Source organism: Trichosurus vulpecula, chromosome 3, assembly GCF_011100635.1.
Source record: "Trichosurus vulpecula isolate mTriVul1 chromosome 3, mTriVul1.pri, whole genome shotgun sequence".
Classification (NCBI taxonomy): domain Eukaryota; kingdom Metazoa; phylum Chordata; class Mammalia; order Diprotodontia; family Phalangeridae; genus Trichosurus; species Trichosurus vulpecula.
The window spans coordinates 322,389,954-322,414,367 of NC_050575.1; the positions used below are offsets into that span (position 1 = coordinate 322,389,954).

At 39.8% G+C, this 24,414-nt stretch overlaps 2 protein-coding genes across 2 annotated transcripts in view; one reads left to right on the plus strand and one right to left on the minus strand.

Moving 5' to 3' along the window:
* Positions 1-2,492, minus strand: part of ACTR2 (actin related protein 2) — a 61,854-nt gene extending 59,362 nt beyond the window's left edge. The window contains exon 1 of the mRNA XM_036748529.1: positions 2,226-2,492. Within this exon, the coding sequence (XP_036604424.1) occupies positions 2,226-2,273 (48 nt within the window). The 5' untranslated portion in view covers positions 2,274-2,492. The remainder of the gene's footprint in view (positions 1-2,225) is intronic.
* Positions 2,493-2,706: 214 nt separating this feature from the next.
* The window catches only part of LOC118841128 (N(4)-(Beta-N-acetylglucosaminyl)-L-asparaginase-like), a 73,389-nt gene continuing 51,681 nt past the window's right edge, over positions 2,707-24,414 (plus strand). The window contains exon 1 of the mRNA XM_036748530.1: positions 2,707-2,894. Coding sequence (XP_036604425.1) covers positions 2,783-2,894 — 112 coding nt within the window. The 5' untranslated portion in view covers positions 2,707-2,782. The remainder of the gene's footprint in view (positions 2,895-24,414) is intronic.

The window sequence follows — 24,414 nt, forward strand, 5'->3', positions numbered from 1 at the left end:
GACTTATACAAGTAAAGAGTTCATCAGCTAGGATATTGCCAAAAAGCAAAAAAATTGGAACAGACCTCTGAGAAGAAATATAGCATGGGGATAGAGAGTTGGCCCTGAAGCCTGGAAGACTTGAGTTTGAGTTCAGCCTCTAACCTATAAATGGCTGACCCTGGGCAAGTCACTTAATTGTCCCTCTCAATCTCTATCTCCTGGCTTCTTCTAAGAATCAGCTAAAATCCCATCTTCTAAGAGAAGTCTTTCCCAATCTCCCCTCAATGCTAAAGCCTTTTCTCTATTGCATATTTTAAATTTATCTTGTATCTAGCTAGTCTGTCCATAGTTGCTGTCATGTTATCTCTCCCATTAGGTGTGAGCTCCTTAAGAGCAGGAACTGTCTTTTGCCTTCCTTTGTATTCCCAATATTTAGCACAGTGTCTGGCACATAGTAAATATGCCTACTGACTGACAGTAAGCAACTTTCTGAGACAAGGATTCTTAATTTTTCTTTTATCATGGGCCACTTTGGCAGCATCTGGTGAAGCCTACGGACCTCTTCTCAGATAATGTTTTTAAATAACTGAAAGAAATGCTAAATTTCAGTTAGAGGCTGGTGAAAAGAAAGATACAACTTTTTCCCATCCAACTTCATGGGTCCCTTGAATTCAAACCGCAAGGTCCATGGACCCCAGATTAAGAATCCCTGCTCCAAGACTGATCAAGGTTACAGAGAAGGTGTCAATTTGCATTGTCTGTAGAGGAATTTCCTCATCCAGAAGTTCTCTATGCCAATGAACTCCCATCTACCATCTCTAGTTCTATAGAGATCTTAAATACATATAAAACATTGCTTTCTGAACATTATTAATTATAAAGGAAATCAATCTGAGATGATCCTATAATTCAATCTCCTGTGACAAAATCAAAATGAAACAGTGTCATAATAAATCAGTACATTTTATATTTAATAGTCCCTTTAAAAGGCTATGGCATCACTGAATGAACAAAATAATGTAACAATGATTCCCAACCATATATTTTTTTTTTCCAACAGCCCATACGATTCTAAGAGGCAGATCTGTGTTAACATAGAGAGTAATAAATCAGAAAGCTGGGTTCTAGTCATAGCTAATGCCACTAGTATGTGGTGTTACCTTGTGCAAGTCACAACTCCTCTGGACTTCAATTTCCTAATTTATAAGAGATTTGTGTATGTTAAATTAATTAAGTTCATTACATTCTTGACAGCCTAATTCTGTAAGAGTTTAACGTAAATTTTTTTTCAATTTTAATTCGCATACTAGATAGACCCTGCTGGCAGGATCACGAAAAAAGCAGACATACATTGGTATGCTGTGGCAACCTCAAAATGACCTGAGAACAAATGTAACACAAAATCATCCACACTCCAAACAAATCGTGTTTCAGTCTTGAGATTTGTTCTTATTTTGCTACCATTGGATAAAAAACAAACAACAAAAAAAAAGACAGACCTTCTCCCCTCCCAAAAGGAGCATCTGGATAAAAAGGGAGAGGGGAATAATAACCCATTTTTACAACTGTGTGCTCGGGGATCTTATTTAAGATCGCACTCATTTGCAACTTGCAGTGAGGAGAAAAAGAGGAACAGAAGGGGCTCAGTAACTTCTCCCAAGGTCACCAGCACCTCGGCCTTCCCGACTTGTGCAGCCCTCGCCCCCCGGGTCTCTCCCACTTCGGCACCTAATCCCCACTGCCCCCTCGGACATCCGAAGTGGGGCGCCCCCCTCTAGGCTCTCTCGCAGGAGCCCCTCCAAAACGTTGCTTCAAGACGGCCGCGGCCAGCCCTACTTCCTTTCTCAGCCCCTCGCTTCCTGCCTCCTGCCTACCTTCGATTTTACAGGAAGAGGAAGGCCCGATTATTCTGATTTTTTAAAATCAGAAGCTCCTCTGAATGGACCGGGACTATCTCGAATCAGCCCACCCCCATGGTGCTCGGCACCATCTCCAAGGTACTCGGGGAGGGGACTAGCGGGACACCATTCTCCCCACTTCCCCCGCCCACGGGAATGAGAGGCGCGGCGTGGGGGTGGGGGCTGACAGGAAGAGGTGCGGGGGCGAGGGGCGCAGGCCCCCCACCTGAGGCCCCAGTGGCCCGCGCCGCACCGCGCCCAGGCAGCCTGCCCACACATCTTCCTCCTCCCCCGGGCCACCTTCGGCTCCGGTCTCCACAGGCCTCCCCCGGGCTCGGCGCTTACCCCGGTGCCGTTGTCACACACCACCACCTTCCTGCCCTGGCTGTCCATTGTGAGCCCCGGAGAGAACTAACGCCGCCTGCCTGCCTCTCTCCGTCTTCAGCTGGGCTAGCTGCCGCCGCTGCTGCTGCTGGGGAAGCTACTACAGCCGCCGCCGCTGCCACCGCCCAGGCTCTCTCTTCCTCTTCCTCTTCCTCCTCCTCCTTCTTTCTGCCCCTCCTTCAGCTCAACTTTCTGGACCCAACCGGAAGTGGCTTGCCCCGCCCCGCCTGCTGCATAACTGACAGCTCCTTGAGGGGGGAGGGAGAGAAGTTGGATGGAGGACTCCAAGAAAGCGTTCAACCGAGGAGCGGCAGCACAACTGCCCAATGAGAAGCTGGAGGAGGCGGAGGCTCCGCCCCGCTCCTTGTCCTACCGATTCCGTCTCCTCTCCTTCTCTCTCTATGGTTGCCTACCTCCCGCCCACGCCCTCTGCCCCGCTTCCGGCCGCCGCGCCCTGCCACCGGGAGCCCTTCTTCCTTCTCTTTCCTCTCGTTTCCAGTCCTCCTCGGGGCGTTACCATGGCCGTCGCCGTTGGCACTTGGGCGTTCTCGCTTCCGGCTGTGAGGAAGCTGGGCTCCCTGCTCAAGAATGGGTCTGGGGCTACGGACTCCCTGCAGGAGGCGATGGCAGGTGAAGGGCACGGGGAGAGGGGCGGGCAGGCGGCTGGAGAAGGCAGTGACCCAGCCCACTGTCCCGGAGCAGGCGGTGAGGGGGCGCCCTGGAGTAAGAACCCCGCCCCCCGCAGCGCTCCCTTAGAATATCTATCATTGGTACATAGTATTATAGCATTATGTTATTTATAATATTACACTGTAATGCATTAATTACATATTATCGATGGGTTAATATAACAGTATAATATGTATTAACCAATTCTTGTATATTAATATACATTATTAATAATATGTATTGTGTATATTAATACATATGACTGTTTTAATTGGGCAGCTAGGTGGTGCGATGGATAGAGCACCAAGTCTGGAGTCAGGAAGATCCGAGTTCAGATTCGACTTCAGATACTTAGTAGCTGTGTGACCCTGGACAAGTCATTTAACCCCATTTTGCCTCAGTTCCTCATCCCTAAAATGAGGAAGCACAGGAGAGAAGAAGATGGCAAACCACCCCATTATCCTTGGAAAAAAAATTCGTCCATGGGATCTTTTGTGCATGTGGTCCCATAGATTTGGACATGACTGAACAACAACACAACCATACTAATACACGTTTTGCATATTAATTAATACATATATGTGTGAAATATTATTGAGTATTAATACATATGCATTATTACATATCTATTAATTATACTTGTGACGTATTAATGCATATTATGCATATTAAGTAATTGTTACTAATATATTACATTATACTATATTATGTATATTAAGTATTTAATACTTGTATGTATTTTTGTTGTTCAGTCATGTTTGACTCATGACTCCATTTGGGGTTTTCTTGGCAAAGATACTAGAGTGGTTTGCCATTTCCTTCAGCTTATTTTACAGATGAGGAAACTAAGGCAAAGTTAAGTGACTTGCCCAAGATCACAGAGCTAGTAAGTGTCAGAGGCAGGATTTGAATTCATGAAGATGAGTCTTTCTGACTCCCAGCCTGGCACTCTATCCACTGCATCACCTAGCTGCCGGTAATATATATTCTGTATGTTAATTGATTAATACTAATCATATATTACTACATATTATGTGTATTAACTTATACATGTATGTATTAGTACATGTTATGCATATCGACTGATACGTATATTACTACATGCTTACTGATTAATACGCATATAGATTATATTAACCTATCGATGCATTTTAATAGATATTATATAGTTAATGTATTACAATAATAAACAATATAATGTTTAATATAAAATGTTATATATAGCACAGATATATAATAATATAGCATTGAGATATATGTATATATACTTACAATAATAACTCACATTTATATGTGAACACTCTAAGTTTTCCTAAGCATTATAGGTTCACATCAACTCTGAGTTGAGTGCCACAAGTGTTTTTATATCCATTTTACAAGGGAGGAAATGAGTCTCAGAGAGGTTAAGTGATTCACCCATAGTCTACATATTAGCAATGAGAGAGCATGAGAAGTACTTTGCTTACCTTAAGGAGCTATATAAATGGTAGCTATTATTATTATTATTATCTGAGATAGGATTTGAACCCAGTTCTTCCTGACACCCAAGCTCAGCAATGTTGTCCCTCTAGTCCAGGGGTTTATTAACTGGTTTTTTGATATTGTACACCCCTTTGGCAGTCTGATGAAGCTTATGGATCTCTTCCCAGAACAATATTTTTAAATGCATAAAATATGCCAGAGGACAAAGGAAAAACTAACTATATTAAAATGCAGTTACTGAAATATTTTTTGAAAACAACTTCAAAGAACCCTTTCAAGTCTCATCTGTGCCATACCAACTGATCCAAGAGGCAGTGTAAAGAGCACCACTTTTGAAGACAGAAAGCCTGGATTTGATTCCCCAGCTTTGCTGGACTGTGGGAAGATAAACAAGCATTTATGAAGTCCTTACTATGTGCCAGGCACTGTACTAGGTACTGGAGATACAGATAAGAAGAATGAAACAGCCCTGCTCTCAAGAAGCTAACAAGGGAAACAAGTGTGTACCTGAACACACGAGAGTGTACGTGTGTGGGGGGGAGAGAGGGGGGAGAATAAACATAAAGAAAACAGATACAGGGTAGTCTGGGAAGGTGGACCCTAGGATGTGGAATGGATCAGGAAAGGCTTCTTATAGGTGCCTTGCTCTGTAGAAGCATAGTTAAGTAAAACGAGGCCACACATGGGCCCTGTCCAAAAATGTAGATCTCCCTCTGCAACTCTCACTTCATCATCCATCTTCTGAAGTCTTAGTTGGACATATCTCTCAAGTCTTTCAAAGTTGTTTTTCTTTTTAAAAAAAAAATTACTCTTTTCAGTTAATTCTCTACCCTACCTTCCAAATGAAAAATAAAATCCTTGTAACAGATATGCATATATATAGTCAAGGAAAAGAAATTCTTACATTGACCATTTTCAAAAAATAGTTGCATCATTCTTCGCCCTGCGCCTCGGTGAGTGGTATGCTTCATCATTGGTTCTCTGGAAGTGTGTTTGGTCCTTGCATTGATCAGGGTTCTCATCTTTCAAAGTTGCTTTTCTTCATAATGTTATAGTTATTGTATAAATTGTTCTGGTTCTGCTCATTTTCCTCTCTTTTCACACTAGTCTTCCCAGTTTCTGTTATTTCGTCCTTTTCATAATTTCTCTTGAAATAATAATATTATATTCACATACTGTACTTTGTTTAGCCATTCCCCAGTTGATGAATAACCCTGTTATCTCCAGTTCCTTACTATGATGAAAATGTGACTATGAAGATTCTTGTACATACAGGTTCTTTACCTTTTGTTTCCTCTCTTTGAGGTTTATGCCTCGTGGTGATACTGGGCCAAAGGGTATTGTACAGTTCAGTGACTTTGGGGGTTTAGAAACAAATTGTTGTTCAGAATGACTGGACCAATTCACAGCTCCACCTACAATACAGCTATATGTCGGTCCTCCCACCTCCCCTCCACCAATTACTATGTTCCTTTTTTGTCATCTTTGCTGATCTGACTGAAATGGTTTTTTTTTTTTACTTTTTTCTGCACCTGGAGAGCATATCCTAACAATGATGGGGGTAAGCTACATTCTCTGACTAATTATCTTAACACCTTTTGTTCTTTTTTTTTTTTTTGGAGGGGGAAGGCAAGGCAATTGGGGTTAAGTGACTTGCCCAAGGTCACACAGCTAGTAAGTGTGTCAAATGTCTGAGGCCGGATTTGAACTCAGGTCCTCCTGACTCCAGGGCCGGTGCTCTACTCACTACACCACCTAGCTGCCCCATCTTTGCTGATCTGATCTATGTGAAGTAGAACCTCAGAGTTTTAAAATTTGTATTTCTCTTAATATTATTGATTTGCAACATTTTTGGTATGCTTGTTTTCTTTTAAGAACTGCCTATTCATATCTCAATAGTTTGTTGAGGGATGACTTTTGTTCTTGTGTATTCTAATCAGTTCCCTATATGTCTTCAGTATCAAGCTTTGATTTATCAGATAAACTTGCTTCTAAGATTTTTGTTTCTCAGTTAACTTTTTCCCCTCTGATTTTAATTTCTTTGATTTTTGTGTGTGGAAAAGCTTTTCAATTTGATGTAATCAAAATTGTCAGTTTTATCTTTTATGATCCTTGCTATCCCATGTTTGGTCAGGAAATCTTCCCTATCTAATTGTAAAGTGTATTTTCTTCCCTGCACCTCTAATTTGTTTATGATGTGACTGTATTCATTTGGAGCTTATTGTGGTATATGATGTGAATGTTCGTGTAAGCCTAATTTCTGCCAGGCTGCTTTCCAGTTTTCCTAGACGTTTTATTGAATGTGAACCTTAACCTAGCTACTGGGTTCTCTGGGTTTATAGAACACTAGGTTTCTAGGTTTGTTTGCTTCTGTATGTTATGAACCTAATCAGTCCCACTGATTAGTTTTCTCTTTTATTTAAATCAGTGCCATAATGTCTTGATGATTATTGCTTTTAGTGAAGTTTGATGCCAGACACTTTTAGGCCCCCTCCCTTCCCACTGTTTATCCATTCAGATTCTTGATCCTTTTTTTTTCCTTTGGCTGAATTTTGTTGTCCTTTTTTCTGGATCTGTAAAGTAATTCCTAGATTGTTTGATTGATATGGCTCTTAATAAGTACATGAAGTAATTTAAACAGTACATTGTTGTCACTTACATTAGGTTAGCCCAACTATAAGAAATTAATATCTTTCCAATTATTTAGGTCCTTCTGTTCCTGTAAAATGTGTTTTATAGATATATTCATATAATTGTTATGTGACTTGGTAGGTAGACTCCTAAATATTTTATATATTCTTCTTTTTATTCCTGTTGAGCTTTGTCAAAAAGGCTCTTGATTTATGTGGTCAAGGCTGATGATTTATATGGGATGCTAACCTTGCAAAGAACAGACGGAGAAGAACTAGATGACTTCTGTCTTCCCTTCCAACTCTACATCTTTGATCCCCATTAACTGTACTTAGTTATCACTTGTATAATTAAACGCTCATTCTTGCTAGTCTTTAATTTAATGATGATAAATTTCAATTACAAATTGCTATGTACTCTTACAAGATAGAACAATTTAATCTGCCTAGAGCAGCAGTTTTCAAAGTGTGGTCTGCAAGGCCAAAACCATTTTCATAATAATAATAATAAGATATTTTAATTTCGAATATATTGTTATTACATATAAATCAAAGTTCTTTGCATATAAACCAGAGTTCTTTGTAGGTCCACAGTAATTTTTGAGATTGTAAAGGGATTGGGGTGGGGGGGAGGTGGAGCCAAGATGGCAGCTGGAAAGGAGGGACTTGCCTAGGGCTTTCCCCCAGGACCCTCCAAACAGCAATAAAAAATGGCTCTGAACAAATTCTAGAACTGCAGAACCCATAAAATAGCAGAGGGAAGCAGGGCTCCAGCCCAGGACAGCCTGGATGGTCGCTAGGTAAGGTCTATTGAGTACAGAGTGGAGCCCAGCATGGGCTGCGCCCAGACCAACCAGACCAGGAGCTGCGTGGAACAGGCCCTAGCACCCTGAATCAGTGAGCTGTGGCAGTTACCAGACTTCTCAACCCACAAACACCAAAGACAACAGAGAAGTTTAGTGGGAAAAGCTGCTGGGACAGAGTGAAAGGAGTTTGGGGTTCAGCCATGGCCCCCAGGGGCAGTGGGGGTGGTGCAGCTACAGAACTACAGCTGCAGTTGCTTCTAGCCCCAGGCCCACCTGGTGGGATGAATTAAGTGGCAGATCAGAGCAGGAGTGCAGAGACTGCTTAAGATCTGAGTCCCGGTCTAGGTTGGGGGTTCTTGGGGGAGGAGGAGAACTGATGTGGCAGAGGTTGCTGTGTAGAAATAGCTCTGAAAACAGTGCGTCCCCTCAAGCTTAGAACAAAGTACTCTCTACAAGCAGTCATACCCCACTGAAAAACTCAAGGGTCAACTAGTTGGCATAGCCAGGTAGAGAAAACGGACTCAGATTCAGACTCAGACTTTAGAAACTTTCTTTGGTGACAAAGAAGACCAAAACATACAGCCAGAAGAAATCAACAAAGTCAAAGGGTCTACATCCAAAGCCTCCAAGAAAACCATGAACTGGTCTCAGGCCATGGAAGCACTCAAAAAGGATTTGGAAAAGCCACTAAGAGAAGGAGAGGAAAAATTGGGAAGAGAAATGAGAATGATGTGAGGAAACCATGAAAAACAAGTCAATGACTTGCTAAAGGAGACCCCCCCCCAAAAAAATACTGAAGAAAATAACACCTTAAAAACTAGACTAACTCAAATGGCAAAAGAGCTCCAAAAAGCCAATGAGGAGAAGAATGCCTTGAAAGGCAGAATTAGCCAAGTGGAAAAGGAGGTCCAAAAGACCACTGAAGAAAATACTACCTTAAAAATTAGTTTGGAGCAAGTGGAAGCTAGTGACTTTATGAGAAGTGAAGATGTTATGAAACAGAACCAAAGGAATGAAAAAATGGAAGACAGTGTAAAATATCTCATTGGAAAAACCACTGACCTGGACAATAGATCCAGGAGAGTTAATTTAAAAATTATTGGACTACCTGAAAGCCATGATCAAAAAAAGAACCTAAATATCCTCTTTCAAGAAATTATCAGGGAGAACTGCCCTGATATTCTAGAACCAGAGGGTAAAATAGAAATTGAAAGAATCCACTGATCGCCTCCTGAAAAAGATCCCAAAAAGAAAACTCCTAGGTATATTGTCGCTAAATTCCAGAGCTCCCAGATCAAGGAGAAAATACTGCAAGCAACCAGAAAGAAACAATTTGAATATTTGTGGAAACATAATCAGAATAATACAAGATCTAGCAGCTTCTACATTAAGAGATCTAAGGGCTTGGAATACAATATTCTGGAGGTCAATGGAGCTAGGATTAAAACCAAGAATTACCTACCCAGGAAAACTGAGTATCATGCTCCAAGGCAAAATATGGATTTTCAATAAAATAGAGGACTTTCAAGCTTTATCAGTGAAAAGACCAGAGCTAAATAGAAAATTTGACTTTCAAACACAAGAATCAAGAGAAGCATGAAAAGGTAAACAAGAAAGAGAAATCACAAGAGACTTACTAAAGTTGAACTGTTTTGTTTACATTCCTACATGGAAAGATGCTGTGTGTAATTCATGAGACCTCAATATTAGAGTAGCTTAAGGGAATATACATACATACATATATATATATATATATATATATATATATATATATATATATATATATATATATATATATATATATATGCACATATAGATATATATATGCAGACAGAGGGCACAGGGTGAGTTGAATATGAAGGGATGATATCTAAAAAAATAAAATCAAATTAAGGGATGAGAGAAGGAGAAAGGGAGAGATAGAATGGGGTAAATTATCTTGCATAAAAGTGGCAGGAAAAAGCAGTTCCTTTGGGAGGGAAGAGGGGGCAGGTGAGGGGGAATGAGTGAATCTTGCTCTCATTGGATTTGAACTGAGGAGGGAATAATATACACACTCAATTGGGTATCTTACCCCACAGGAAAGAAGGAGGAAGGAGATAAAAAAGGGGGGGACAATAGAAGGGAGGGCAGATAGGGGGAGGAGGTAATCAAAAGCAAACACTTTTTAAAAGGGACAGGGACAAAGAAAATTGGATAAAGGGGGTTAGGATAGGAAGGAGCAAAATATAGTTAGTCTTTCACAACATGAGTATTGTGGAAGGGTTTTGCATAATGATACACATGTGGCCTATGTTGAATTGCTTGCCTTCTTAGGGAGAGTGGATGGGAAGGGAGGAGGGGAGAGAATTTGGAACTCAAAGTTTTATAAACAGATGTTCAAAAAAAAGATTTTGCATGCAACTAGGAAATAAGATATACAGGCAATGGGGCATAGAAATCCATCTTGCCCTACAAGAAAATAAGGGAAAAGGGGATGGGGGGGAGTGGGGTGACAGAAGGGAGGGCTGACTGGGGAACAGGGCAATCAGAATATATACCATCTTGGAGTGGGGGGGTAGAAATGGGGAGAAAATTTGTACTTCAGACTCTTGTGAAAATTAAGGCTGAAAACTTTTTAGTTTTAAATAAATAATGCTTTTTAAAAAAGAAAAAAAGATTTTAAAGGGTTTCTAAGAACCCTTTAGTTTTAAGGACCTTAAGAAAGTTGTTGAACCACTGGACTAGAATATAAACTTTAGCCTCAAGAAATCCAAATGATCATACCATTCTCCCAAACCTCCATGCTCCACAACAGCAATTGATGTTAGAGATCAGTAGATTTGAACTGGTTAACTTTAAGAGGGCTTTGAACTAAGCAAGTACCTTTGCACTGTGTGGCTGCTTCACAGCTATGAGTCTTGGGCCTGCAGATGTGCCCTTTTTCCAATTGTACATCTATTCAGAGGAGTTCATTAAGATTAAGATTGTAGATTTAGAGCTAGTAGGAACAGCCCTCTGATTTACAGATGAAGAAACAGGCACAGTGAGATGTGAAGAGACTAGTCTGGAATCACACATATTCAGTAACAGTGCTGGGAGTTAAAGCCAGGCCTTCTGCTGTCAGATCCAGCATTTGTCCCTTCTGCTATGCCGGTTTTTTCCATCTTAGCCTAATCCTTAGAATGCTTTCCATACCAGCGTATTCTTTGTTAACAGAACACCGTTACCTATGAATGTGACATATCCAGGCAAATTGTGAAATTTGAACCAAAATATTTCAGCATTCACTGAATTCCCAAGAAATGAACGAGCCTATCTTGAAATTTTAAGTACTAATGATGTTCATTATATCTTATGATGGAATATTAGGAAATAAGGGTTTATACTTTTTCTGTAGGTGAAATTTATTAGCTTCAGAATTAGTCTGTAAGATCTAGTGTGCTTTGGGATCTTTCTTCCTTGTGGAGTTGCATGGATTAAACATTGTTAACAAATGTTTTTGAGGACACTAGACTGAGGCGATTGTGAAAACCCCAGACCTTGGGCTAAGCCTAGGAGTTTAGACAAGACAAAGACCCTGACCTCTTGGAACTTATTTATATGGATGATGACAGCAGTCTGCATGAAAGTCTGGAGACCCTATCAAGCTATTTTAGATGCCTGAAATCAGTGTATTTCTACTTCAGAAAGTTTAAGGAAAATAAAATATCTAATAGCAATAAAAATGGAACTAGGACTTAAGTTATCTCCAGAGTTTGTACCATCATGTTCAAAATAAGGATGCTTTTCACGGACTATGTTCAGGATATAGTAATGTGTACCATGAGCTTCCCAAATTAAAAGACAGGCAGCGTGGCTTAGTGGAAAGAGAGCTCTATTTAGGGTCAAAGAGTTTAAATCCTAGCTCTGCCACTTACTAGCCATATGCTTCTAGACAAGTCATTTAACATCTTCGAATCTGAGTTATTTCAGCTATAAAATAAACTGGTTGGACTAGACCAGGCGTGAGGAACCTGTGGCATCAAGGCCACATGTGACCCTCTGGGTCCTCAAGTGTGACCCTTTGGCTGAATCCAAACTTCATAGAACAAATTCCCTTAATAAAAGGATTTGTTCTGTAAAACTTGGACTCAGAAGTTTGCATCCAAGGACCACATGTGGTCTTGAGACCCCAGGTTCCCCACTCCTGGAATAGGCGGCCTCTGAGATGCTTTCTAGCTCTAGATTTTTGATTGATGAAGAAAAAGTGAGAAGGCATCTATATAATATCAAGGTAATTCTTAATTGAATGAGGTTCATATTGCAGTTAACCTGTTTTAGAAACTATTCATTCTACCTCTCTTTGCAGGAAAATGGGAGTAGAGATGCCTCACTATTTCAGTGATCTCAGCAATGTGGGTATTCCTTCCATCAGTGGAGAGCTCTACTTGTTCTTGCCCATGTCCTCATTGTTCTTTCAGGGTCTGCCTGACATGTTGGAAGAGTCCTTCTGGGCTAGGGCATCTTAACCTTTTCTGTGTTGTGGAACCTCTTCCTAGAATAATATTTTTAAATATATAAAATACTTAGAATTATAAAGGAAACCAGTTCTTTTGAAACACAATTATCAAAATATTAATGATGTTCCAAGATTTCTGAACATGCAGCATCAAAAGTAGGACACTCATATTAAAAAGATGTGGTTTTTTAGTGAGTTGTAACTTGGAATGGTTAACAGTATTACCCAGTTTCCCAAATGCAATCAACCTGTTCTTTTCCTCCTGTGCAATGAGGATGTCCCATCTCATTCTCCATAGGAGGTACCTGTCCTAGATCTATGTACTGATTATCACCTCAGTGGAGTGGCTTATTTAAACTAATAAAGGCTCCAAAAAATCTCTAGATCCATAAAGGTTTATAACTATCAGAAAGAAAGGAAAAAGCCTCACCATCCTGTCTTCATTTGTCCCAGTCCATTACTTATCATGTTTACCCATATCCTTAGATAGTGCTTAATATTAGAGAAATAGCATTAATGTTAATTCATTGTAGTTAGAAGTGAGTTAATACATTTTCCAATTAATCCGGATTAATTTAACAAATTTTTGTGTCATTTCAAGGGATTTTCTAGGTTATATTTTTATGGCATAAGCAGACATGATACAGAACTTATATTAAAACCATCAGGGCTTAAAAAAAAAAAACCACATATAGACACTCACTTCACATAGATTAGAAGGTGAGCAAAATAGTGAGGGGAGGGGATCTAGTTGGAAGTCAAGGGTAAGGAGAGAAAATACAAATCTTAAGATTTTATGTGGTTTCTTATAATTCGATGATGTTTTTAGATCCTTTATGTAAACTTCTGTAGTTGCTTCCTGTCCACATAGGCATATCATATGACTGGAAGTAAATGTTTCCTTCAGTAATCATTAAGCACCTTCTATGTGCCAGGCGGTAGGGATACAAAAAGAGGCAACAGACAGATCTTGCCCTGAAGGAGCTTACAGTCTAATGGGGGAGACAACAAGCAAACAAATATACAAAGCAAACTATCTACAAGATGAATAGGAGATAGGAAGTCACTAGAATTAAGAGGGGTTAGGGAAAGTCTCTGTTAGAAGATGGGATTTCACTTGGGACTGGGAAAGCCAGGAGGCAGAGATGGGGAGAGAGAGCATTCCAGGAATGAAGGAGAGCCAGAGAGAATGCTCATAGCCAAGAGATGGACTGTCTTGTTTGTGGAACAGCCAGGAGGGCAATGTTACTGGATCTAAGAGCATGTGTAGGGGAGTAAGTTACAAAAAGACTGGAAAGGTAGGAGGGGGCTGCATGAAGGGCTCTGAATGTGAAACGGAGGATTTTATATTTGTTCCCTTAGGTGATAGCCATTTGAGTCTATATTGGGGGTAGGGGAGTTGACATGATCAGACCTGCATTTTAGGAAAATCAATTTAGTGGCTGAGTGGAGAATGGACTGGAGTGGGGAGAGACTTGAGGCAGGCAGACCCACCAGTAGGTTATTACAATAGTCCAGGTGTGAGGTGGTGAGAACCTGCACCAGGGTGGTGGCAGTGCCAGAGAAAAGAATAGCATTATCTTCAGTCCTCACATAGGTTAATATTTAACTACACCATGCTTTCCTGATTTTTCAAAGCAACTATGAGATGAAGCCTAATGGGCTTACTGCAATTGGATTAAGTGACTTACAGAATTATATTAGCAGAACTGGATTGCTTAAATCATTTTGGAAAACGGAACTAGATGTGGAAAGAATAGCGTGCTTTTAGTTGGTCTTTAATTATCATTAGCTGATAGTCTTCTGTTTAAATTAATATTAAATCATGTTCCTTTCTTGCTAGTGGATACAGACCTGTGAAATACTTTTTCGGGGTATTTTTAATATATAAAATAATGAACCTGGTATGATCAGACCAGCATCTGATGCCCCAGGGTGCCCCTCTCCTCTAGCAATCAGTAAACAACAGTAATTAATTCTCCCTTAAAAGCAACAAAACCGTCCCCAGGATTTGATTAGTTTCTGCCTCCCTAATTGCAGCTTCCTGGTCACCTAAGGACATTAAAAAGTCCCTCCCATGTGGAGTCAGGTCTCCTCCAACTTGGTGGTTGCCTGAAAACCATGCAAGTCACAATGCACTGTCCTAATGACCAGATATGTTGCCACGTGGAGGTGAATGGGGTCAAGTATAGGAGACAAAAGGCTACCTTCCTTTTTGCATATCCTTGAAGCTTTAGGGCAAAGTAGCCTTTTTGTTAACTGCTCGGTGACTTATTGTGTCTCATTTTGTTCCCAAATCAAACCTGAACTAACAAGATGCTAGAGTCAAGCCTACCCCTAACACTCAGAGTATTTCAAGTTTTAATAAGAGCTAACGTTTATATAGCACTGTGTGCCAAACACTGTGCTAAATGTTTTACAAATATCATATTAATCCTCCCAACAGGTACTTATTTTTATGCCAATTTTACAGATGAGGAAACTGAGGCATACAAGTTAAGTGACTTACCCAGGATCACACAGCCACTCCAGGCCCAGGACTCTCTATCCACTGCAATTTAAGAGAATGTGCTATCTCATATTCTGAGTTAACATTTTGGTTTGGATAATGATGCTCTTTTCTCTCAGCCTCTCTGTATAGTTTTAAAACACACAGCATTCTTTTTGAAGACAATACGTATTTAAGTGAAATGAAAAGAATAAAGTTGATTTGAATTCTTTTTCAACCTTTTTACTTGTGGACTTGGTGAAATTTAATAGATTTTAATTTTCACATCCAAAATTCAGAGATGATAAATGTGTTACAGCATAAGAAGATGTTATGAAGATTAATGAATTAACATCAGTATTCAAATGGGTCTGTTCTCATCTATGTGGATTATTCCTCTAATGATTCAACTTACAGCCCAGCCATTCTTGCCTATAGACTCCTCTGTTAACTTCCCTAAGTCAGTCACATGGGGTCAACCTAATATGTGGGAAGCCTTCCGTGTTTTTCTTGATATCATGAGGATAACAAAGGAGCATATGGACAGTTTATAGGTTATCTATCACTTTTACTCCATAACCAGCCCATCTCCTTTCATATGTTTCTTTGACAGCATTCATAAAATTCTGCTTTGTTTTATGATTTTTTATAATGTGTCACAACCTACTCACATCCATCGTGAACCTCTCTTTTCCCCTCCAAATGACACTCATTTTTAGTTCTTCAGGGATTATGGTGCTTCTTAACTTAGAGCTATGCAATACCAGTACATTATTAAATATTTAAATGAATACAATATTTACTAGCTTTATTTATTTACGTGCACAAAGCACAGTCCTGAGTGTTGACTATCACAAATAGAAAATTAAGACAGCCCCTGCTCTCAAGGAGCTCACATTCTAATGGGGAGATAAAACATGGAAAATTTAAACTGCAAGTCACTCTGACAAGTCTCATTTTCCTTAGAGTGCCATGCATATGGTGATACCTCTTCTTTAATGTCATTTTCACTGATAAGGTCACATAATTTCCTTATGTCACATCATTTAACAGTGCCAAGGACTTTGGTGACACAGTTTCTTTTGTGGGTCTTCAGTGGATGGGGCTGTAGTCCTCGTGGGAGCCATTAACAGGCTACACGTGGACACAAGGCAGGAAGCATTGCTATTCCCAAGGCCTTTGGGCTCACAATCCAAATAGAGATGGTGGTCATCGTAGTGGGGTCATTGGCTTGCCTGGCCTGTGCTACATCTTGTCCTTCCCTCAGAGTACCTTACTGCTTCAGTCAGACTGCCTTGTCTAGTTTGTGGGTCATAGTTGGTTGACAGATGGTGAGGCTTTCTCCACAGGAACTGCCTCCCCATATGATGACTGTAAAGCCTGGGCTAGAAGCAGGACTGGTGGTTTGAGGGATGCTGCTAATCTCAGGGCTGTACCTATCTGCCTTTTGGTAGCCATTGATCAGCAGTTGGTGGTGGTGATAAGGAGGGTGGGTTTTTTCTCCCCCAATTGTGGTTTCAAAAGCAGGACTAGACACACTTACTAGCTGTGTGACCTTGGGCAAGTCACTTAAACCCAATTGCCCTGCCTTCCCTCCTCCAACCCCCCCCCCCAAAAAAAAAACAAAAGCAGAACCAGAAGCAGTAATAGTGGTTTGTGGAACACTACTGTTCCACAGTGCTGGCCTGACTCTGTCAAGGTCTGAGTGGAGAGATGGTGGTCAAGTTAGTGGTTGTAATTTGACTTGACTGGTACTTGATCCCTTTTCTCCCTCAAGGAGCTACCTGAGCTAGGCTGGCTTGCCTACCTATTAATATTGATATTAAAAAGATGAACTTTTCTAACATGACAAAATAGGAAGATTATAAATGTTGGAGAAGATGTGGAAAAATTGGAACACTAATGCATTGTTGGTGGAGTTGTGAACTGACCTAACCATTCTGGAGAGCAATTTGGAACTAGGTTCAAAGGGCTATAAAACTGTGCATACCCTTTGATCCAGCAATACCACTTCTAGGACTGTATCCCAAAGAGGTCATAAAAATGGGAAAAGGACTCACATGTACAAAAATATTTCTAGCAGCTCTTTTTTTGTTAGCAAAGAATTGGAAATTAAGGGGATGCCCCTCAATTGGGGAATGGCTGAACAAATTGTGGTATATGAATGTAATGGTATACTGTTGTACTATAAGGAATGATGAGCAGGCCAATCTCAGAGAAACCTGGAAGACTTCTGTGAACTGATGCTGAGTGAAGTGAGCAGAACCAGAAGAACATCATACACAGTAACAGCAACATTGTGCGATGACCAACTTTGATAGACTCAGCTCTTCTCAGCAATGCAATGATCTAGGATAATTCCAGAAGACTAAAGATGGAAAATGCTATCCACATCCAGAGAAGGAACTATGGAGTCTGAATGCAGACCGAAGCATACTATTTTCTCTTCTTTTTTCTTTCTCATGGTTTTTCCCTTAGGTTCTGATTCTTCTTTACAACATGACTAATATGAAAATATGTTTAAAATGATTGTACGTATATAGCTGATATCAGGTTGCATACCATCTTGGGGAAGAGGGGCAGGGGAAGAATTTAGAACTCAAAATTTTATAAAAGTAAATATTGAAAACTAAAAATAGATTTAATTTTAAAAAAGATGAGCCTTTGTTTCATTAAAAAAAGAATTTTGAGATTTCCTAAATTCATTGTGCCCTATGGTGCTGGTTCAATACATTGTACATTTTCAATATTTAAGCTAGATACTAATGGAAGAGTTCCTTAGGTTTTCCATCAAATTAAATATCATAGTATAGATGATAAGCAACCTTCATCTAATTGCTTTTCTAAGAACACTTGAGCTATTTTTTTTAAATGAGTAGGAATCTCATCTAGGAGGCTCTGTGATATTCCAAAGATTAAGGCAATCAGCACAGTGTAATCTGCAAAAAGGAGCATTTGGAGGACCTCTCCATCATAGGAAATACATTTTTGACTTAAAATATATATTGGATTTCTCCTATAACAAAAGTGAAAACCTTTGGTCAGCATACGTGCCTCAGTTATAGAGTTTACCTTTATGGTAATAATCAGAAGGTTGTTACACGAGATAATCTCTGTTAAATCTTTAAGGGACCCTTGTATAATTTTGATGTGGTCATAGGAAACACTTTTTTTTAGAGGCGGCATTTTGCTCTGCTGAATTGCTTCTTCATATTTAAAAAACAATAAATGATATCTTCCCGTCAGTTGTGTGGTAGTAAAGGTGTGGTCTACAGTGTATGCACATACACGAAAGTAGGCATCTAGTAATTGCTCATTTTTTCATAGTAATAAGAACTGAGGTATTTTTTTTTTTTTTTACTAGCCACCCTTTTGCTATCTTCCCCTCTTTCAGATAACTGAGAATGACTCTCTCAGTGCCCTTACAATTGACCTGGCTTCAGCATAGATCTTCTCCATGTACATCTAGTCTAATCCAGTTCTTTTTCCCATATATGTTCTACTCCATGTTTCTACCTCCTCTCTGACCCCATCCAGGACTGTTTAATTAAAGTCCAAGTGATGACTACATTGTCCTTGATGGTTAAAAAAAAAAAGTTTGTGATAAAATTTTTTGCAAATCTTTTCATTTTTTGTCAGTGTTACTCTTCCACTTTCATCTATCAGCACTCTCAGAATGATTTTGCATAGATGTGTATTGCACTAAACTTTATTTTTAATGGTATTTGTATGAATGCTTTTTGTTTTTACATTATATGGATTTTTAAATACATTCCTCCTACCTAGAGAGCCAGTGCTTCTAATAAGAATTTTAAAAGAGGAAAAAAAATATTCAGCAAAACCAACCAACGTATCATCCATATCTGACAGTATATGCAATATACATAGTCCCCCATCTCTAAAGAAAGGAAGGAGGTACATTTTCTCAGATTCTTTCCAGGACCAAGATTTAATAAGGTTTTTTTGGTTTGGTTTTTTTTAAAACTGATTTTACCCTCCATTGCTTTTCTCTGTTTTATGGGGTGGTACTGCTTATAATGTTCTACCATACTCTATAAAATTTCCCAAATGATCTCACATTCTATACTAGTGTTGCCATTGGTTGCCTTATCTCTCAATTTGGAAGTCAAGCGCTCACTGACTAGGCTCATTTTAAGCTCCTTCGTCTTCTTGTTATGGTAATTAATTTATGCCACTTAAACTTTTATATGAAATTATTGTAATGCTGACATCTTTCCATCCATACCCCGTTTTTTGGCATCAGTAACTTATCAGCTTATATTTGTTTTCATTGCCCACCACATCTTTTTATCATTTTAATTCTGTTAGCTTTTTATTTTTATTTTTGTTCTAACAGTTATCTGACTGTATATAAGACTGCTGATTCAGGAATGACTCGCACATTAAGGATGAGTTGTTTTCTGTCTATTAAAACATAATCAATTTCCTTTTTATGATGTTATTCAGTCGTCACCATATCCAATATCTTCTCATTCTTTTCCCAGAGAAATCAACCTATTAGTTGACTAATCAACAAGCATTTATTAAGCATTTCCCCTGTGCCAGGCATTCTGTAGTTCTTGCCAAAACAAAAAAAAAGTAAAATAGTCCCTCCTCTCAAGTTTACATTCTAGGTAGGAAACAAGTATATATTTAAGTATATACTTAAGTGTGTTCATAACAAAAAGAAAGTTAATTGGGAGGAAAGGCGCAAGCAGCTAGGGGAATTAGGAAAGGCCCTTTTGCAGGTAATCTTTGAGCTGACCTTGAAAGAAGGTAGGAATGACGTTGATCAACAAGCATTTATTAGGCACCTACTATGGCACGGCACTGTATCGGGTGCTGAAGACACAAAAACAAAGTGGTCATAAGAGCTCTGGTCTCCTCCAGAGACCTGATTATTCCAGATCTATGTTTGTCATGAGAAATGACCAAATGTTCTGTGAATTTATGTTTCTGGATACCATGGGATGCCTGATAAAACCAATTCTGCATGCTCATTTATTTGCCTCTCCAATAACAATCTATCAGCCATCTTTCTATTTTGCTGTAACTTCTTTCTGTCTTCTGGTTTTATTTATAAGCTCACCAATTGATTTTTATTGAACCCCAAATCTTTAGAAGAAATGACTTAGACACAAATGTCTACATTCTCAGCCAGGTTCTTAATCGTTACAGTGCACTCTTAAGGAGCATGTTCATTATCGTTTATATTTTGCCATTCATTTCACTGGTGGGCTCAATGACTGTTCTGATAGCATTCACATAACAGATCTGTGTCATGTTAGTAAAAATTGTTAAAGAGTGGGAATCCATTTCCCCAGAAAGTACAGTGTACAGTACATCAGTCTGACCCATATTAAAAATAGCACAGCATTATATTTTTAGCAGTCAATTTTGAGGTAAAATATTTAATCGTTCTAATAATGTTTAAGTTGAGTGCTCCAGAATGTTTTACAAATGAACCTTGAAAACGTGCCTGACAGTAGCAGAAACCAAGATTTTGACCTTCTGTTGACCTGTCCCTATTGACCAGTTATTTAAGGGCTAGGTAGTACAGTGGAAAGAATGATGGCTTTGTGGTCAGAGGACCTCTGCCATGTGCTGTCTGTGCCCCTGGAGAGGTTACTCATCATCTCTTGGTTCCCCTCCATCAGTCTAGGCTGCATTTTTCTCATCTCTAAAATGAAGGAGTTGGACCAAAGAACATCTAAGGTCCTTTCCGGCTCTAAATCTATGGTGCTATGACTAAGGATGGTTGAAAGGGTCAGAATAGTAATCTAGATTCCCATTTTAAGAATCATTCAGAAGATACAAAATGGGAGTGAAAAGAAATTTCATCAGATTAATATGTTTTTTACCTAAATCACATATTCTCTGCTCTGAGCTCTCAGCCTCTAAATTGAATGCTGATAATTTGCGATAGAAAAAGAGAACACAAAGCTTGTGGGGGCAGAGGCAAATTTAGATCTCTAATGAAGGATGACAGAAAAGGGCGTTTAAGACAACCTAGGCAGCCAACAGCAGGGTCTGGGACAACATGAGCTTTTCAGAAGCTGTTTAATACCCATGAAGCTTTAAATAAACAAGGCAAGAATAAAAAACACCTCATCAGAGGAATGGCAAGCCTGGCCTCTTCCATTTATTCTAGAGGTAAAATGTCTAATGTACCTGACTATCCTTTCTCATCTCTGTTCTGGTTTTTCTAAATCCAACAGAGATATTTCCATAGAATTCCCTGATGAAAACCTTTAGCCTACTCCTGGCTTCCAGAAAGGGTGTGGACAGACAAGGAATTCAGTAGCTAATTAACTCTTTCTTCCAAAGCTAAAATAATATCATGGAATCATATTTAAAAAATTAAGCTCTATCTCATTTTGTTTTATTTTTAAAAGGTTTTATTGATGCATTTCTTATTTTATATCGGTGTCATTTCATAGTAACCATCCCTACCCCACCCCCAACACTCCCTTGCAACAAAGAGGAATGGCTGAGTAAAACAAACACATCCATTAGTCATGCCTGCCAGTGCATACATACATCATCCTCTATTGATAGAATTTCAGCCTCTCCCCTCCAACACCTTGCTGTTGAAAGAAGAAATGTGTTTCATCATTAGTCCTCTGGAATCAAGGAAGATTAATCTGAATTTTGATGTCTTTTTAATGCGGTTTTCCTTTATATTATTGAGGTCATTGTGTTGTTTTGGTTCTATAGTTTGTACAAATCTTTCTAAATTTCTCTAGATCACTTATTTTCCTCCTTTCTTACAGTGCAGTAACATTTCTTTATATTCATATGCAGCAATACAAATGATGGAATGAAAATGTAGTAAGTACTTTGTATGTGCCAAGCGCTAGGGATACAGATAGAAAAATGGAGACAGTCCAGTTTTCACAGAGCTCATATTCTAATTTCTTGATTTCTCATAAAGTTACTAGCTTCCACTTCCTCCAGTCTAATTTTTAGGGTGGTATTTTCTTCAGTGGTCTTTTGGACCTTGTTTTCCATTTGGCTAATTCTGCCTTGTAAGGCATTCTTCTCTTCGTTGGCTTTTTGGAGCTCTTTTGCCATTTGGGTTAGTCTATTTTTTAAGGTGTTATTTTCTTTGGTATTTTTTTGGGCCTCCTTTAGCAAGTCCTTGACTTGTTTTTCATGATTTTCTTACATCACTCTCATTTCTCTTCCCAATTTTTCCTCTACTTCTCTTACTTGCTTTTCCAAATCCTTTTTGAGCTCTTCCATGGCCTGAGAGCAATTCATATTTTTCTTGGAGACTTTTGATATAGGCTCTTCGACTTTGTTGACTTCTTCTGTCTGTGTGTTTTGGTCTTCTTTGTCAACAAAAAAAGATTATGTAGTCTAAGTCTGAGTCCTTCTACGCTGCCTGTTCATGTTCCCAGCCAGCTACTTGACCCTTGAGCTTTTTGTCAGGGTATGACTGCCTTCATAGTGGAGAGTACTTTGTCCCAAGCTTTAGGGACCTTGCGCTGCTGTTTTCAGAACTGCTACTTCTCCACAGTCACCACAAGCTCTGCCACAGCAGCCTTCCTCCTCCCCCAAGAACCGCCAACCAGGACTGTGACCCAGATCCAAGCAGGGCAAAGCAAAAGAACCCTGCCTCTGCGCCAGCAAAGCAATCCCTACACTCCCACTTTGATCCGCTGCTCGATTCCTTCCACCAGGTGGGCCTGGGGCCAGAAGCAGCTACCACTGGAGCTCTGGAAGCAGCTGCAGGAGCTTCTTGCTGCTGCCCTACCACCTTCACTGCCTCCTGCAGTTTTCCCACTAACCTGCTCCATTGTCTTTGGCGTTTGTAGGTTGAGAAGTCTGGTAACTGCTACAGCTCAGTAATTCACGGCACTAAGGCCTGCTCTGCCTAGCTCCCGGTCTGGTCTGTCCTGGCACAACCCACACTGAGCTGAGCTCCATTCTCAGCATGGTGTCATAGACTCTTCCCAGCCACCATTCAGGCTGTCTTGGGTTGAAGACTTGTTTCCCTCTGTTATTTCGTGGGTTCTATAGCTCTAAAATTTGTTCAGAGCCATTTTTTACAGGTGTTTGGAGGGATTTGGGGGAGAGCTTAAGCCAGTTCCTATTTTCCAGCCACTATCTTGGCTCCCCAGAGCTCATATTCTAATGAGGTGAATAACATGTAGCTACAAGGAATAGGAAAGTCTCATGGTCCTTAGGATACATCAGTGAAGCAAATCCTAACACATCTTCAATGTCAGTTCCATTGATAAAATCACATCTATGGCTGATGTTAAGCTATTTGACAATGCCAAGAACTTTGGGAGTAAGAATCTTCTTTTTCCAGTCTTTGGTAGCTATGGTTGCTACAGAACCCACAGAAGTGCTTTTAGGTCTCTTTTCTACAGGGATGGCTTCCCAGAAAGATGGCTTCAGGGCCTAGACTGTGGGGCACTTCAGTTCCCAGAAGTCTTGGATTCTGAATCCTAATATATGTCCATCCAAGTTTAAGAAGAGACGGAGGTCAAGGTGTTGGTGATGGTTTAACTTGTCTGGAGCACTCTCTCTTGGGGTACCTTGCTACTTATAAATAATATGTATTTGTGTGTTTAGTCATTTTTTGACATGTTTGACTCTTTATGAACCCATTTGGGGTTTTCTTAGCAAAGATACTAGAGTGGTTTGCCATGCCTTCTCCAGCTTGTTTTACAGATGAGGAAACTGAGGTAAACAGGATGAAGTGAGTTGCCCAGCAAGTAAGTGTCTGAGGCAGGATTTGAACTCGGGAAGATGAGTCTTCCTGACTCCAGACAGGGTGCTCTATCCATCTAGCTTCCCGTGTTATATATTCCCTAATAGATAACCAGCTTCCACTTAGTTTCAAGATTTGGGGTGGGGGGCAGTTTGAAGGAGAGGGGAGCGTTAGTTTGCAACCACAAGAGGTCTACTATGAATATTTTGATGTAACTATGTAGCCTTTACTTCTTTTCCTTATGAATCAACAAGCACTTAACTAACACCTACTATGTGCCAGGTACTATGCTAGTTCACTAAGGATACAAGGTTAAAGATGGAACAGTCCTTGCCTTCGAAGATCTTACATTATATTAGACACCATCAGTGATCCATAATTCCCAAATCCAATGGCTTTTTCTCAGGCTATAGGATGTTGTCTTTGACTTCCTTGGGTCTTATGCCCAGCAGTGGTACTTCTCACTCAGTGGATATAGATATTTTATTCACTTTTCTTGCATAATTCCAAACCAACTATTTCATTTTACCGATGAAAAAAATTAAGACCCAAAGAGGTTGTGAAGGGGACATTAGGGTTTGGTAGAAAGGGCTAAATTCAGTGGCAATCAACTGATGAAGCCCCATTTAGCAGAGAGAGGCTTTCACACCAACATTTTATTTCATTTGAGCTTTGATTTAGTCTACAAGTTTGTTTCACTTGGTACTCTCCCTTTCACATTGTAGCCAATTCCTAACTTTGTCTTTTCTAATACTGGTTACTGAACTGGCATCTTCTTAAGCAATAACAACTTTTCCCCCATTACCTTTCCCAGGGTCTCATACCTGTACATTGTAGCCCTCCCCTTCCCCATCACTGTTCTCCTCTGGT